General features: G+C 37.3%; 1 protein-coding gene across 1 annotated transcript in view; it reads left to right on the top strand.

The window, feature by feature from the left end:
* The window catches only part of plekha6 (pleckstrin homology domain containing, family A member 6), a 58,001-nt gene that overhangs the window by 23,420 nt on the left and 21,964 nt on the right, over positions 1-12,617 (top strand). Inside the window, exons 5-6 of the mRNA XM_027279467.1 lie at positions 8,101-8,282; positions 9,156-9,671. Of these exons, the coding sequence (XP_027135268.1) occupies positions 8,101-8,282; positions 9,156-9,671 (698 nt within the window). The remainder of the gene's footprint in view (positions 1-8,100; positions 8,283-9,155; positions 9,672-12,617) is intronic.

The following is a 12,617-nucleotide window of genomic DNA, read 5'->3' as shown; positions in this document are numbered from 1 at the left end:
TCAAGTGTTTTTAGTAGTGATGCTGAAAGTCTCTCCTAAGTAAGGGAAGATTATCCTGTATGAGAGGCTGGACACACCCCAGACTGATCACCAACTTATCACAAGGGTTACACACAAATCAAATCAAATCAATTTTATTTGTATAGCCCAAAGTCACAAAGTACATTTGCCTCAGAGGGCTTTACAATCTGTACAGGGAGTGACACCCTCTGTCCTTAGACCCTCGGTTCGAGTGAGGAAAAACTTGCCCACAAAAACCCTTTAACAGGTAAAAAAGGTGGAAGAAACCTCAGAAAGAGCCCACACACATCGATAAACACAATGAAACCAACTGCAGTTGTAAAGCATTGGAAAACATTCAGTACATTTATATGAAGCAAAAAAATTGAAATTCAGATCATATCAAATAATGACATGCATAAGACCGGATCACTTGTCTGAGTATACATGCCATACAGAGAATCGGATAAACGGCCGGAGCATGGCTGACTCCGTTACGCTATGTGGCACTGTAGCCCTCTCAACAAAGAGCCACTTCCGGTTGACCTCTACTTATCAGCAACAACAAACTATCTGACGGCATTCAAATAAATGGACGATGCTACAGTAGCGTACATTTCGTGCATTATTATTTGTTGAAGCCATGGTGTCGATTGACCTTTTTTCAGCAACATCACCACTATTTAATACGACGTCTCCTTTCCAACGGAAATTCTCAAGCATGCGCAGAATGCCGAACTGATTTAGATACGATTGCTGAGTATACATGCCGTTAAAATGCCGACTATGAACGATCTAGGTGTTCTTATCCGATTTTGAGATGTCCGTTATGGTCCGAAGCAGGTCCAAAGTAGGTCAGACTAAGTTGTTTACAAGCGTTTTAAAAGTCCAAACTATCTCTGATACGATCAGAAATTCAAATTTTTTGCTGCATGTAAATGTACAGATTGAAACTTCATGGTGAAAGGCCCAATCAGTGAGAACATAATCTATCTGATGAGTGAAAACCACTGAGCTACCATCTACAAGGATTTATCCGTCTATTTAAGGATTTAAGGAGTATGCAAAGCTAATTTCATCTGTTTATTATATATATATATATATATATCTATACTATATATATATATATATATATATATATATATATATATATATATATATATAAATAAATATGGAAGAGATTCAAAGTAATTTGTGTTGAAGAGACAAACAGATACACATTCATTTGTCCAGGGTTGACTCATTGTGTGGTGACCACAGCTTGTCAGTATGATTTTGAGGGTTTTTTAAAATTATCAGATGACCAAGAAAAGAAGTAATTCCCCAAATTTCTTGGATCATTGAACAAAGTGCAATGACATTGGGTATGGAGTGTGAAAGGATTAATGGACCCCAACAACAATTTTCCCTGTACACAGGGAATATAATTTATCACCTATAAATAATTTCTTAGATAGCTTAAGCACATTCATGTTTCTTGGTTGAAGAACCCTTTCTCATTCCATTACTTACCCTGCACTGCATGTGTTTTCTACTAGCACCACCCTAAAAACCATCTACTCTAAACTGAGGCTTTAAGAATAGCTGAATTGGCCAAATAGTTCTGTTCTAAAGGTGTGTTAAGACTACATTTTGGAGCCTTAACGTACTGATGAAATGACAGTGTTTACACATAATGTATGTATGACATAACATGTATCTGTGTAGTTGTTGTGGTAGCAGTCACACACTGTTCACTACACAGTGAAAAGTGTGTGTGTTTGTGGAGAGCCAGGGAAGCATTTCAATAGCTCAGTGACTACTGCTGCATTCTGAATGGCTGTATTGACAACATTTCCTGGGGTTGGATTTAGTGTGAAGGTGAACACATACACACACACAACACACAGCATGTCAACATCCATGCAAGTCATGACTAAATGAATGTTGAATGAAAAATTAAACAAGCCTTTACATATTACATGTGATGTGCTGTTTAAAGTACTACCTTTATTATTTAAAACCTTGTTTCCAAAAAAGTTGTCATGCTGTGTAAAATGTAAATAGAAACAAAATGTACAAAATGAAAATGTACAAAATATTATAACACCATATTCAATTGAAAATAGCACAAAGACAACTAATCAAATATTTGTTTTTGAAGTTTGTTTTTGGAAAATGATTTTTAATTTAATGCCAGCAACATGATTGAAAAACATTGGATCAGGGTCATGTTTAGCACTGTGCTCTTCACCTCTTTGCTGTCATCTTGAAAGTGAAATGTTTTCCCATTCTTGCTTTACGTAGATTTTTAGCTGCTAAGCAGTTCAAGGTCTTTTTTTTATATTTAATGTTTCATAAGGTGTCTAACATTTTCAATAGGAGACAAGTCTGGACTGTAGGCAGACCAGTTTAGCAGCTGGACTCTTTGACTACACAGCTATGCTGTTTGAATATGTGCATAATGTGGTTTGACATTGTCTTGCTGAAATAAGCAACACTTTCCATGAAAAAGATGTTTGATGTCTACTTGGCAGAAAATGTTGCTCCAAAACCTGTAAATATCATGCAGATTACCCATCATGCCATTTGCACTAATGTACTCCCATACCATCGTGGATGGTGGAGTTTCAACTGTCATTTGTGGAATTGTTGGTCTCTGTAAATAATATTATAAAGAGTACGGTCTAATGTACCTGCTCTACTTGTGTGTGTGTGTGTGTAATAGAGAGATAGATAGATTATAGATATAATATATATATATATATATATATATATATATATATATTACTGATTCTTGAGAGTCGGGACAAAGCACTTTGTGAAAAACTTTTTTTGAAAATTTACACTATATTGATTAGAGTTATATATATATTCATGTTCTGTACTATTTGACCATGTAAAGGTGCAGGCTGGAGGTTAAAAAACATTTTTAACAAATTCACATACTTCCTTAAAAAACTTGATTTGTGTCAACTCCGTCAGACGCACGAAAAGTATATAATTATATAATTACCATAGCCCAACAAGAATCTTAAGGACACAAGAGAATGTAGATTTGATGAGGGCTGTGGGGCGGCTGTGGTTCGGAGGTAGAGCAGGTCGTCCACTAATCAGAAGATCGGCGATTCGATCCCCTGTTCGATTGCCTCCAGTCTGCATGTCGAAGTGTCCTTGGGACCCCAAATTGCTCCTGAAGGCTGTGCCATCGGTGTGTGATTGTGTATGAATGGTTAGCTCCTCAAACTGATGAGCAACTGGCACTTTGCATGGTAGCTAATGCCATCAGTGTATGAATGTGTGTGAATGGTTGAATGAGATACGTACTGTAAAGCGCTTTGAGTGGTCAGAAGATTAGAAAGGCGCTATATAAGTACAGTCCATTTACCATGATCCTTTATTACTTAAACAACAAAAACTGAAGAAAGATTTTTTTTTTTCCCTAAAATTACAAAAACATACATCTGACAGTGCTGATGAAGATCTGACGGTGTTGACTCTTAAAGGTGTGTGTTCCTACAACCAGATATTGAAAACATCTACACACTGGCTTGTAGCCCACAGACAAAATCAGTGTCCAGTGGAATTAGTGGGAGGTAAGACACAGCCATTACAATATTCCCAAGAGTATAACACAAAATGTTCAGGATTTTTCCCTGAGCTCTGCATGTGTGACAACTGATATAACTGTGATAACTGATAAGAAATAGCAGAAAATGATACTGACAGACTCAGTGATCAACTTCCACACTGATTTACTCTAGGAATCCCACTGCAAAGCTGAGCTTCTCTTCATTCTGTGCTCTGACGCCCTTCTATTATGTCACAGTATCTAGCATCTGATTGGAAAATTGCATTGCATGCTATATGTATATTAATGTGCAGATAAAACCTTAAAATAACATTCTAGTCCTTTACTATGTTCAAAAATAGTATAATATTAGCACATTAAGCAGTTATTGCGGATCTGTTAACTCCGTCAGCTGACATGTCAACTCCATCAGACATAAAACCTGACGGAGTTGACTCTGACGGAGCTGATGAAATGGCATGTTTTTTCCCTCTGCAGAAAACAACACTGCAGCTAGCTAGCTAGTTTTTTGGATATTGCTAGCTGTCTCCATAATCTCAATAAAATACTTGTATTGAATCCACTATGGTTTAATAAAAAGTATCATAAAGGAGAGATGGTGTTGACATGCTCCAGCTGTGACCATAGGAAAATTGACATTGTTCATCTAAAATATCAAAAAATGTCAAACATATCAGAATATCTAAGGTAAGGAATAATAAGGTTTATGAAAAAATCTGATGGAGTTGATGGAAACAGAGGACACAACTTTGATAGACAGATTTCTGTGAAAAATATTTTTAGATGTTGATGGCATGGATTGTTTTATACATTTATTACCCTTATCTTTGACCTCTCTTGAGGACAAGAGAAATAACATGGGCCGTCTAACCACTGGTCATACATTTAAAAAATAACCCCCCAAAAAGTAATTATCTATGCTAAAACATGACATCAGTATTCACAATTCCTCTAGATCCGGGGTTCCCAACCCGCGGACCGGGGTCCGGATCCGGACCGGATCGCCATATCATCCGGACCCGAGATTAATTGTAGAATTTATTTTTTTTTTGACAGGCGAGTCTATTTCATGCCGTAACATTACTTTTCCCTATCCAAGCACTGCACTGAGCAAGCATTGGAAGGTACCAACCAATCGTGTGAGAGTCATACTACCCATGTGATTCTATCTAGCCAATGAAATCGCCACCTTGAATTCAGAGCGAGGTGCTACGAGTGAGTCTCTGGGGTCGGCACTTAGCGGCCCGCGGGCCAAAACTGGCCCGCCATCAAATTATATCTGGCCAGCTAGATGACGTTGATTTATTTTAAAAAAAATTAAATATATCTTTTAAATCTTATGTTTCCTTGGTCAAAATACAACAATTTCACAGATTTCACAACATTTATTGAAAAGTAGCTGATAAGTAACGTGACAAAACAGCAGCCAGAACACCTCGCAGCCTCTTTACTTGACGCACAGGTTGGAACACTAATTGGCACGTGGTGCGCTGTAACCTGTGGAAAGTAAAAGTGTCCTGTGTCCCTCTTGTAACGGACAACGTGAACAAATATTTTTCATTAAATGAAAAAAACAAAACCAAACAAGGTCGGCTCAAATACAAATAGTGAAGTGAATGCACATCAGCGGCAGATCTGCGCTGCTGTATACATAGTTACGGCAGGTTGCTAGGGCAGGTTGCCTGTTTCATGACAGACCAGTGGGCGTAAACGAAATCCGCGAAGTAAGTACAATTACCATACATGTTTTAAGGCCGTAAAACCCCTAACCACACACTTTTATACACCTATTACACGCATTTTGTACAGTACTCCCTTAATTAATCAGGACGCAGAACACACGTGCGGTTCTCACTCAGCAATCAGGAAACCCCCCCCCGCGCGCATGGTCATGGCCCGCGATGGAATGTCAGAAAAAATGGCCCGCGCCAAACTTATTTGCCGACCCTGCTCTAGATCAAATTTTGTGAGTATGTCAATCATTATTAATTTCTTACTTTAGATATGTGTGTATGTATATATAATAATATATATATATATATATATATATATAATTATATATAATATATTATATAATTTTAGTGTACTAAAAAACATTCATAAAATTCATACATTGTTGCACTATTTCAGTCTTTCATACAGTAGTGAACCTCTTCCCATCTTTACCTCACAAAGACTCTGGTTAGTCTGGAATGCTCTTTTTATACCCAATCCACTGTCCAAACTTTCACACGTGTTGCTGGTATCAAATTCACTTTCAATATCTGATTTGTTGAAAGTTGTCTTTGTGCTGTTTTCAATTAAATAATTCCCTTAAAATGGGATTTCAATGTTTTACACACTTTTTACATTTTACATAGCATGGCATTTTTTTGAAAATTGTGTTGTATAAATTGCACAAATCATCTTAGATTAGGTTAGGTTTATCCTGACTTTCCTCTTGCATGAATGGTAGTGGCACTTGTGATAAATGCAAGTGAAATCAATATAAATGATCCAAATAACCTTAAAGCCACGTCCCCCGAATCCACAGGAATGCATGAACAACGTAATTTAGCCTGAAGTTTATTTAGCTGTGAGGAATCTCGTGATGGAGGAAACTGTGATGTTGCAGACTGGATTTGTGATAACCATTCTGAAGCCTTTAATTTGGCATTAAGAATGCCACCATCTTGGTTTTGCCAGTGAGTGGACTTGAGACAAGACGAACATTTGAGATGAAAAATAGTCAGTGCAGACCAGCTTTATGTACAGCACAGCAGCACAACAATGCAATGAATGGTAAAAAAAAAAAAAAAAAAGCCTGTGTGCGTCTTCAAAGTAACTAGTAAGTAACTACACATTTGTGTGATTTATCATCACACTTATGGAGTGGTACAGTGTAGCTTGGCACAGACACACACATCCCACAGTGTAGCTGTAAAGTGTCTGCAGTCTGCACACAGCAGCTGAACAGGAAGCAGGAAGCTTGACCAAACACACTAAACACAGAATACTTAATTTATTTGAATGCATGAACTCTTGTAACACAGCGACGGAAATATACAACTGAATAATTGACTGTTGGTGAGATTTTAAGTTGTTCACACTGCGTCTAATCAAATCTAATAACCTAATCTTTATCTGACCATTTCTCAATGTTTCTCTCTGTCTCGCTTTACTACTGTCACTATTTTCTCAATAGATTTCTTGTCTGATCATCTTTCTTTTTTATGTTTGTATTTTTCCTCCTTCTTTTCTTCCTACCTCCTTTCTGCTTCATTCTCTGTGGGGTTTCTTTTGTGTTTGTTCTTTAGGATATTATACATTAATAATTGCTCAATTTATTTTTGTGATTGAGAAGAAGAGAAGTGTAGGAGATAATGTTTATAAGTGTCACCTTTCCTTTCTCTTCATCCTTCCCCCTTTGACTACCCGAGTCAATGAACAAAGGAAGGACAATGAAGGAGGCTGCACACACACTCACAGACACACACACGCCCCGCCTCTGTGGCTAGGTCACTGCTGCTTCTTACTACACAGCCAGTTTTAGCCAATTACATTATCAGACGTCACTGTTGGAGGCAAGGCCTCACAGTGCTCCACCGTGGAAGGAAGTGACTTTTATTTATCAGCATCATTTCCTCTTGCTATTTTATAAGAGGGAAGGAGGAGTATTAGAGCTTGTGTGCAGTCAGTCTTCTAGCTCTTTTGAACGCTGTATTTCAGTCTACAAATGTATTGTAATATCTAATTGTTTTTTTTTCTCTTGGTGAATGTTAAATCAGTCAAAGTCACAGCTATGCTTCATAAATTCAAGTGAATGGCATCTGTGTCCAACTTCTTTGCTTGTGCTGCCCTCTTGTGGTACATTTCTGAGCTTCTGATTAGATATTAGATAACTATTGGTATTATTATTGTTGTTATTAATTATTATTATCATTGTTGTTGTTGTATAATAGTAGTAGTAGTAGTAGTAGTAGTAGTAGTAGTAGTCTTTTATGAGATCATACGAGATACATTATAGAAGCTCCAAACCTTAATTTTTCATCCCTAACTGTTTCCTCTCCCTCCCACCTTCATCCACCCCTGTGAGGCCTGCTGGCCTTTGCTGTCTCCTATCGTGGTAGAAAGTACAGTAGGTACAGTGTTGTTTTATTCCACTTTTTATTATCTGTTTTGTCTATGAAGGATGCATGAGAACATTGTTTTGTCTCTTCTACTGCATGTCTGCATGTCAAGTCTGTTAAGTAGTATCCCAAAGGATTCCCAGATGACAGGCTTGTCTTGGTCTCTTTGGGTTATTTACTTACAAACCGCATGACAACTCTACTGTTCAAAGGTACACCCTGTGATTCTGTTATTGCATTCAATGCCACCTCTACCACATTGTGTAACTTTACCACAAACTATCATCCTGAGGATTGTGCATGGATATCATTATGGGATCAATCTGGTTTATGTGGTTTAGTTGTGCTGCAAAAGAAGCTGATCAGTCTAACACTGTGTTACTTATGTGTTGCCTTTCGTTGTTTTGTCACCATCTGCAGGTGTGGTTGGAGGAGGAGGAGGGTGAGGCCGGAGATTTGAAGGGTCCTGTTGTGTTTTGCATGCAGGCAGAACATGCTGGCACCAGGACCTACTACTTCAGTACAGACAGCCATGAGGAGCAGGAAGAGTGGATCAGAGCCATGAGCGAAGCTTCAGAGGTCAACGTTCAACTAATACAAAGGTGCCATTCACACACATGCACAGAGCCTTACTCGATATATAATACACACATATAGGGACTCATATTCTCCTGTTTGATTAGGCCTGTCCAATAGATAGATAGATAGATAGATACTTTATTGATACCGAGGGAAATTCATGCATCCAGTGGCAGCATAAGGCACAGTAAACACACACTAAGCATGCATTAAGATAAACCTATACTAAGATCTTTATAAATAGAAAACTTATACACGTATAATATCTGATATATATTATAGATATATTGATACCTTAATATAATAGTATATATATATATATATATATAATCATATTAGCATCATCATTAGCAGAGGTAGTGCAAATTGAGTCCAAAGTGACAATAACTGAGTGTCCAGTAGTCAGTGCAACAGAGAATAATAAGTCAATAGGTTATTGTCCTGTGTGTCCTCCCTGCCCTGACTGAGAGCTGTTGTACAGTCTGATGTTCAGGGAGACCAAAGGGTATGAACAATCATGGAAATATTCCCCCCCAAAATATCTATAATCAAACGGGAATTAGTTGCAAACAAAATAAACATGAAAAAAACAGTAGGAGTAAAAAGGACACACAATTCAAGCAGTGCATAAAATGCCATCAGTCAGTAGACTGTCACCAAACTGAGACTTATATACAGTGCCTCTTGGTTATTTGCTAATAGGTCCGTACATAGACTGTGAAAGCCAACAATGGACCATACAATCAATGTTAAATGTAGAGAAATGTACTTCTTCATTCTGATAACACAAAATGACTTTTGACAGAATCATTACATCATTACACATGTTATTGATGAAACACATTTACTTGCCTCGTGTTGAGAGTCTGTTCTTATGCTTACTTTTTTTTTTTCAGAGCAAACACCACAGCTGATCTCGACCACGCCATGGTGACTAAGGCACCCAACCCACAACAGCGTTCACACACAAACAATAAAAATGACAGTGACCAGCTGCCCCACCCAAAGAACAATGGGGTTGACAACCTTGAGACACCCTCACCCTCCACCCACCTCACAAATCAGGAGGGAACAAAGAATGGTGGAAGGCAAGGAAAAGGAGATGATGAAGGGGGAGGAACTGACTACACCCCTCATCCAAACGGCCCTTGCAAAACCATGCCACACAGCAGCAATAGCAAACTCCCTCTATCCAGGAGTCACAGTGGACATTGTGTCCCTCAGGGACACCAGGAAGTGGGTGCTAGCCCATCACATGACCCAAGGGAGCAGCAGGATAATGTGGTGCTGAGGAGGGGTTTTGTGCCCAGGACAGCTCCAGAGAGGGTGGCCCAGAGGAAGAGTTCTATGGCACAGCTGCAGCAGTGGGTCAACCAGCGCCGGGGCATGGCTTCCCAGGAAGACATCAACAGGTAGAGATGACAAGAAATGTAACACCCATCTGTCACTTCAGATTTTCTTCTGTGCTGTTTTTTGTACTTAGGTGCACCATCCTTACAGTATTATAAACAGAAGCTGTCAGTTACTTACACTGACCTTACAGTGGTATTCAGCAACACCCCACCTCCTCTGCCTCAGACTCATGTCTCATGATGGTAGATGAATTTTCAAGACTGGTCTTTCTTATCAGACTAATTTTAAAGATGATATGTTACCATAAAAGTTCTACACAATGCAGCTTTAATTTTTATTTCCAGCACAACTTTAATAGACAAGGACAGCATTGGTCCAGCAGATGTTATAGGACCTAAAAGTCAAATGTACTGATGTCATGAAACATTAGCTCATCTATCTAAGAAAATTCTTTCTTACATTTGGTTCATAAAATGGTTTATTTCAATTTTATTTCAATAAAATTATTTTATTTTATTTCAATGTGTATAATAACTAAAGGACAAATGTATTATAAATTATAACTAGAACATTTTTAAAGAAGTTTTGAGTGTGCCTGACTCTGGCCCCGTCGCCCCCATACATTATTACTGACACTGCTCAGCAAATTCAGTACTAGAAAATTCCCGCAGAAATTTTGAGAGTGACGAGTGGGCTGTTGCCGGGGGTCTGTATTCAAAAAGCACACCTCAAATAGTAATTATTAACATGTTTATTTAGACACTGGAGCACATTAGCATGTATTTAATTCTTAGTGGCTAACGTTAATTGCTAACAGTGATGCAATTAACATTAGCATGTTAACATTAGCATGTATTCTTAGTTACTAAAAATCAGTGGCTAGCATTGACATGCTAGCAATTAGCATTAACATGTTAATATTAGCATTTATTTTATTCTTAGTGGCTAATGCTAGCATTAGCATGTTAGCAATTATCATGTATTTAATTCTTAGTGGCGTCAGCGCTAGCAATTAACATTAGCATGTTACCATTGGCTGCAAATATTAGCAATTAGCATGTCTTTACTACCATGAGCAGCAGCCAGAAAAAAAAGCACACCTCAAATAGTTATTTTTAACAGATTTATTTACACAACAATCAGGCAGTCCTCAAAGCTCACCTCATCTTAACATTTAATTTAAAACACATTAAATACACAATTTTATAAATATAATTATTTAACAGTTAATTTAAAATCACAATAAACACACTTTTTTATAATATAATAACTTAACATTTCATTTAAAATAAATAAAAATAGTTATGTTATGATTTAACACTTTCACAAAATACATACAAATAGTCATTTTTAACATGTTTATTTAGACACAGGAGCAGCTAGCGCTGCCGCGCAAGCAATTGACATTAGCGTGTTGACAATTACCATGTCTTTAATTTTTAGTGGCTAATGTTAATTAATATGTTAGCATTTGCATTCATTTTAGCATTGGCCGCTAATGTTACCAGTTAGCATGTCTTTACAGCGCTAACGCGCTAGCTTCTCTGCTGTCTCTGACGCGCTAACAATTAATATTAACATGTTAGCATTAACATGTATTCTTAGTGACTGAAAATGAGTGGCTAGCCTTAACTTGCTAGCAATTAATATTAGCATGTTAGCATTAGCATGTTATCAATAAGCATGTATTTAATTCTTAGTGGCTAATAGTAATCAATAAGCATTGGCAGGTTACCATTACCAGGGTAGCATTACCATGTTAATATCAGCATGTATTTAATACTTAATGGCTAATGTTAATTGTTAACGCGCTAGCTGCTCTGCTGTCATTGTCTGTCATTTTAGACAGACAATGTGCTAGCAATTATCATTAGCAGGTTAGCTTTAGCATGTTAACATGAGCATGTACTTAATTCCTAGTGGCTAATGTTAATTAACATTAGCATGTTAGCAATGATCATGTATTTGATTCTTAGTGGCTAATGCTCATTGCTAGCACAGACGGCTAACAATTAGCATTAACATGTTGGAATTAACATGTATTTAATTCTTTGTGGCTAGTGCTAATTAACATTATCATGTAAGCATTAGCATATTAGCAAGTAGCATGTATTTGGTTATTAGTGGATAAGGCTAATTGCTAGTGCTGACGTGCTAGCAAATAGCTTAGCATGTTAGCAGTTGTCATGTAATAAATTCTTAGTGGCGAATGTTAATTGCTAGCGTTGACGCGCTAATATTACCATATTAACATTAGCATGTATTCTTAGTGCTAAAAATTAAGGGCTAGCACTGACATGCTAGCACTTAACATTAGCATGTTAACATTAGCATGTTAACACTGATGCACTACCAATTAACATTAACATGTTAGCATTAGCATGTTAACATTAGCAATTACCATGTTATCATTAGCATGTTAACGTTGATGCGCTAGCAGTTACCATTAGCATTAGCATTTTAACATTAGCATGTAGCATTAGCATGTTAGCGCTGATGCACTACCAATTAACATTAACATGTTAACATTAGCATGTTAACATTAGCATGTTAAGGTTGATGCGCTAGCAATTAACATTAGCATGTTAGCTTGTTAATATTAATATGTTAACATTAATATGTTAGCATTAATATGTTAGCGCTGATGCGCTAGCAATTAACATTAGCATGTTAGCATTAACATGTTAGCACTGATGCGCTAGCAATTAACATTAGCATGTATTTAATTCTTAATGGCTAATTATTATTAGCATGGTAGCATTAGCATGTTATCATTAGCATGTTAGCAATCAACATGTATTTAATTCCTAGTGGTTAATGTTAATTAGTACTAATTTTAGCATTGGTCACTAATGTTAGCAAATAGCATGTCTTTATAGCGCAGTGGTTCTTAACCTGGGTTCGATCGAACCCTAGGGGTTCGGTGAGTCGGTCTCAGGGGTTCGGTGGAGCCTCCGCCCTGGAATTTTTTATACCATTTGTTACAACATATCTTTGTGAGCAAT

The sequence above is a fragment of the Larimichthys crocea genome, chromosome VI (genome assembly GCF_000972845.2).
Source record: "Larimichthys crocea isolate SSNF chromosome VI, L_crocea_2.0, whole genome shotgun sequence".
Taxonomy (NCBI): Eukaryota; Metazoa; Chordata; class Actinopteri; family Sciaenidae; genus Larimichthys; species Larimichthys crocea.
The sequence above is the reverse complement of the archived record's forward strand: the minus strand, read 5'-3'. Positions and strand labels throughout refer to the sequence as shown.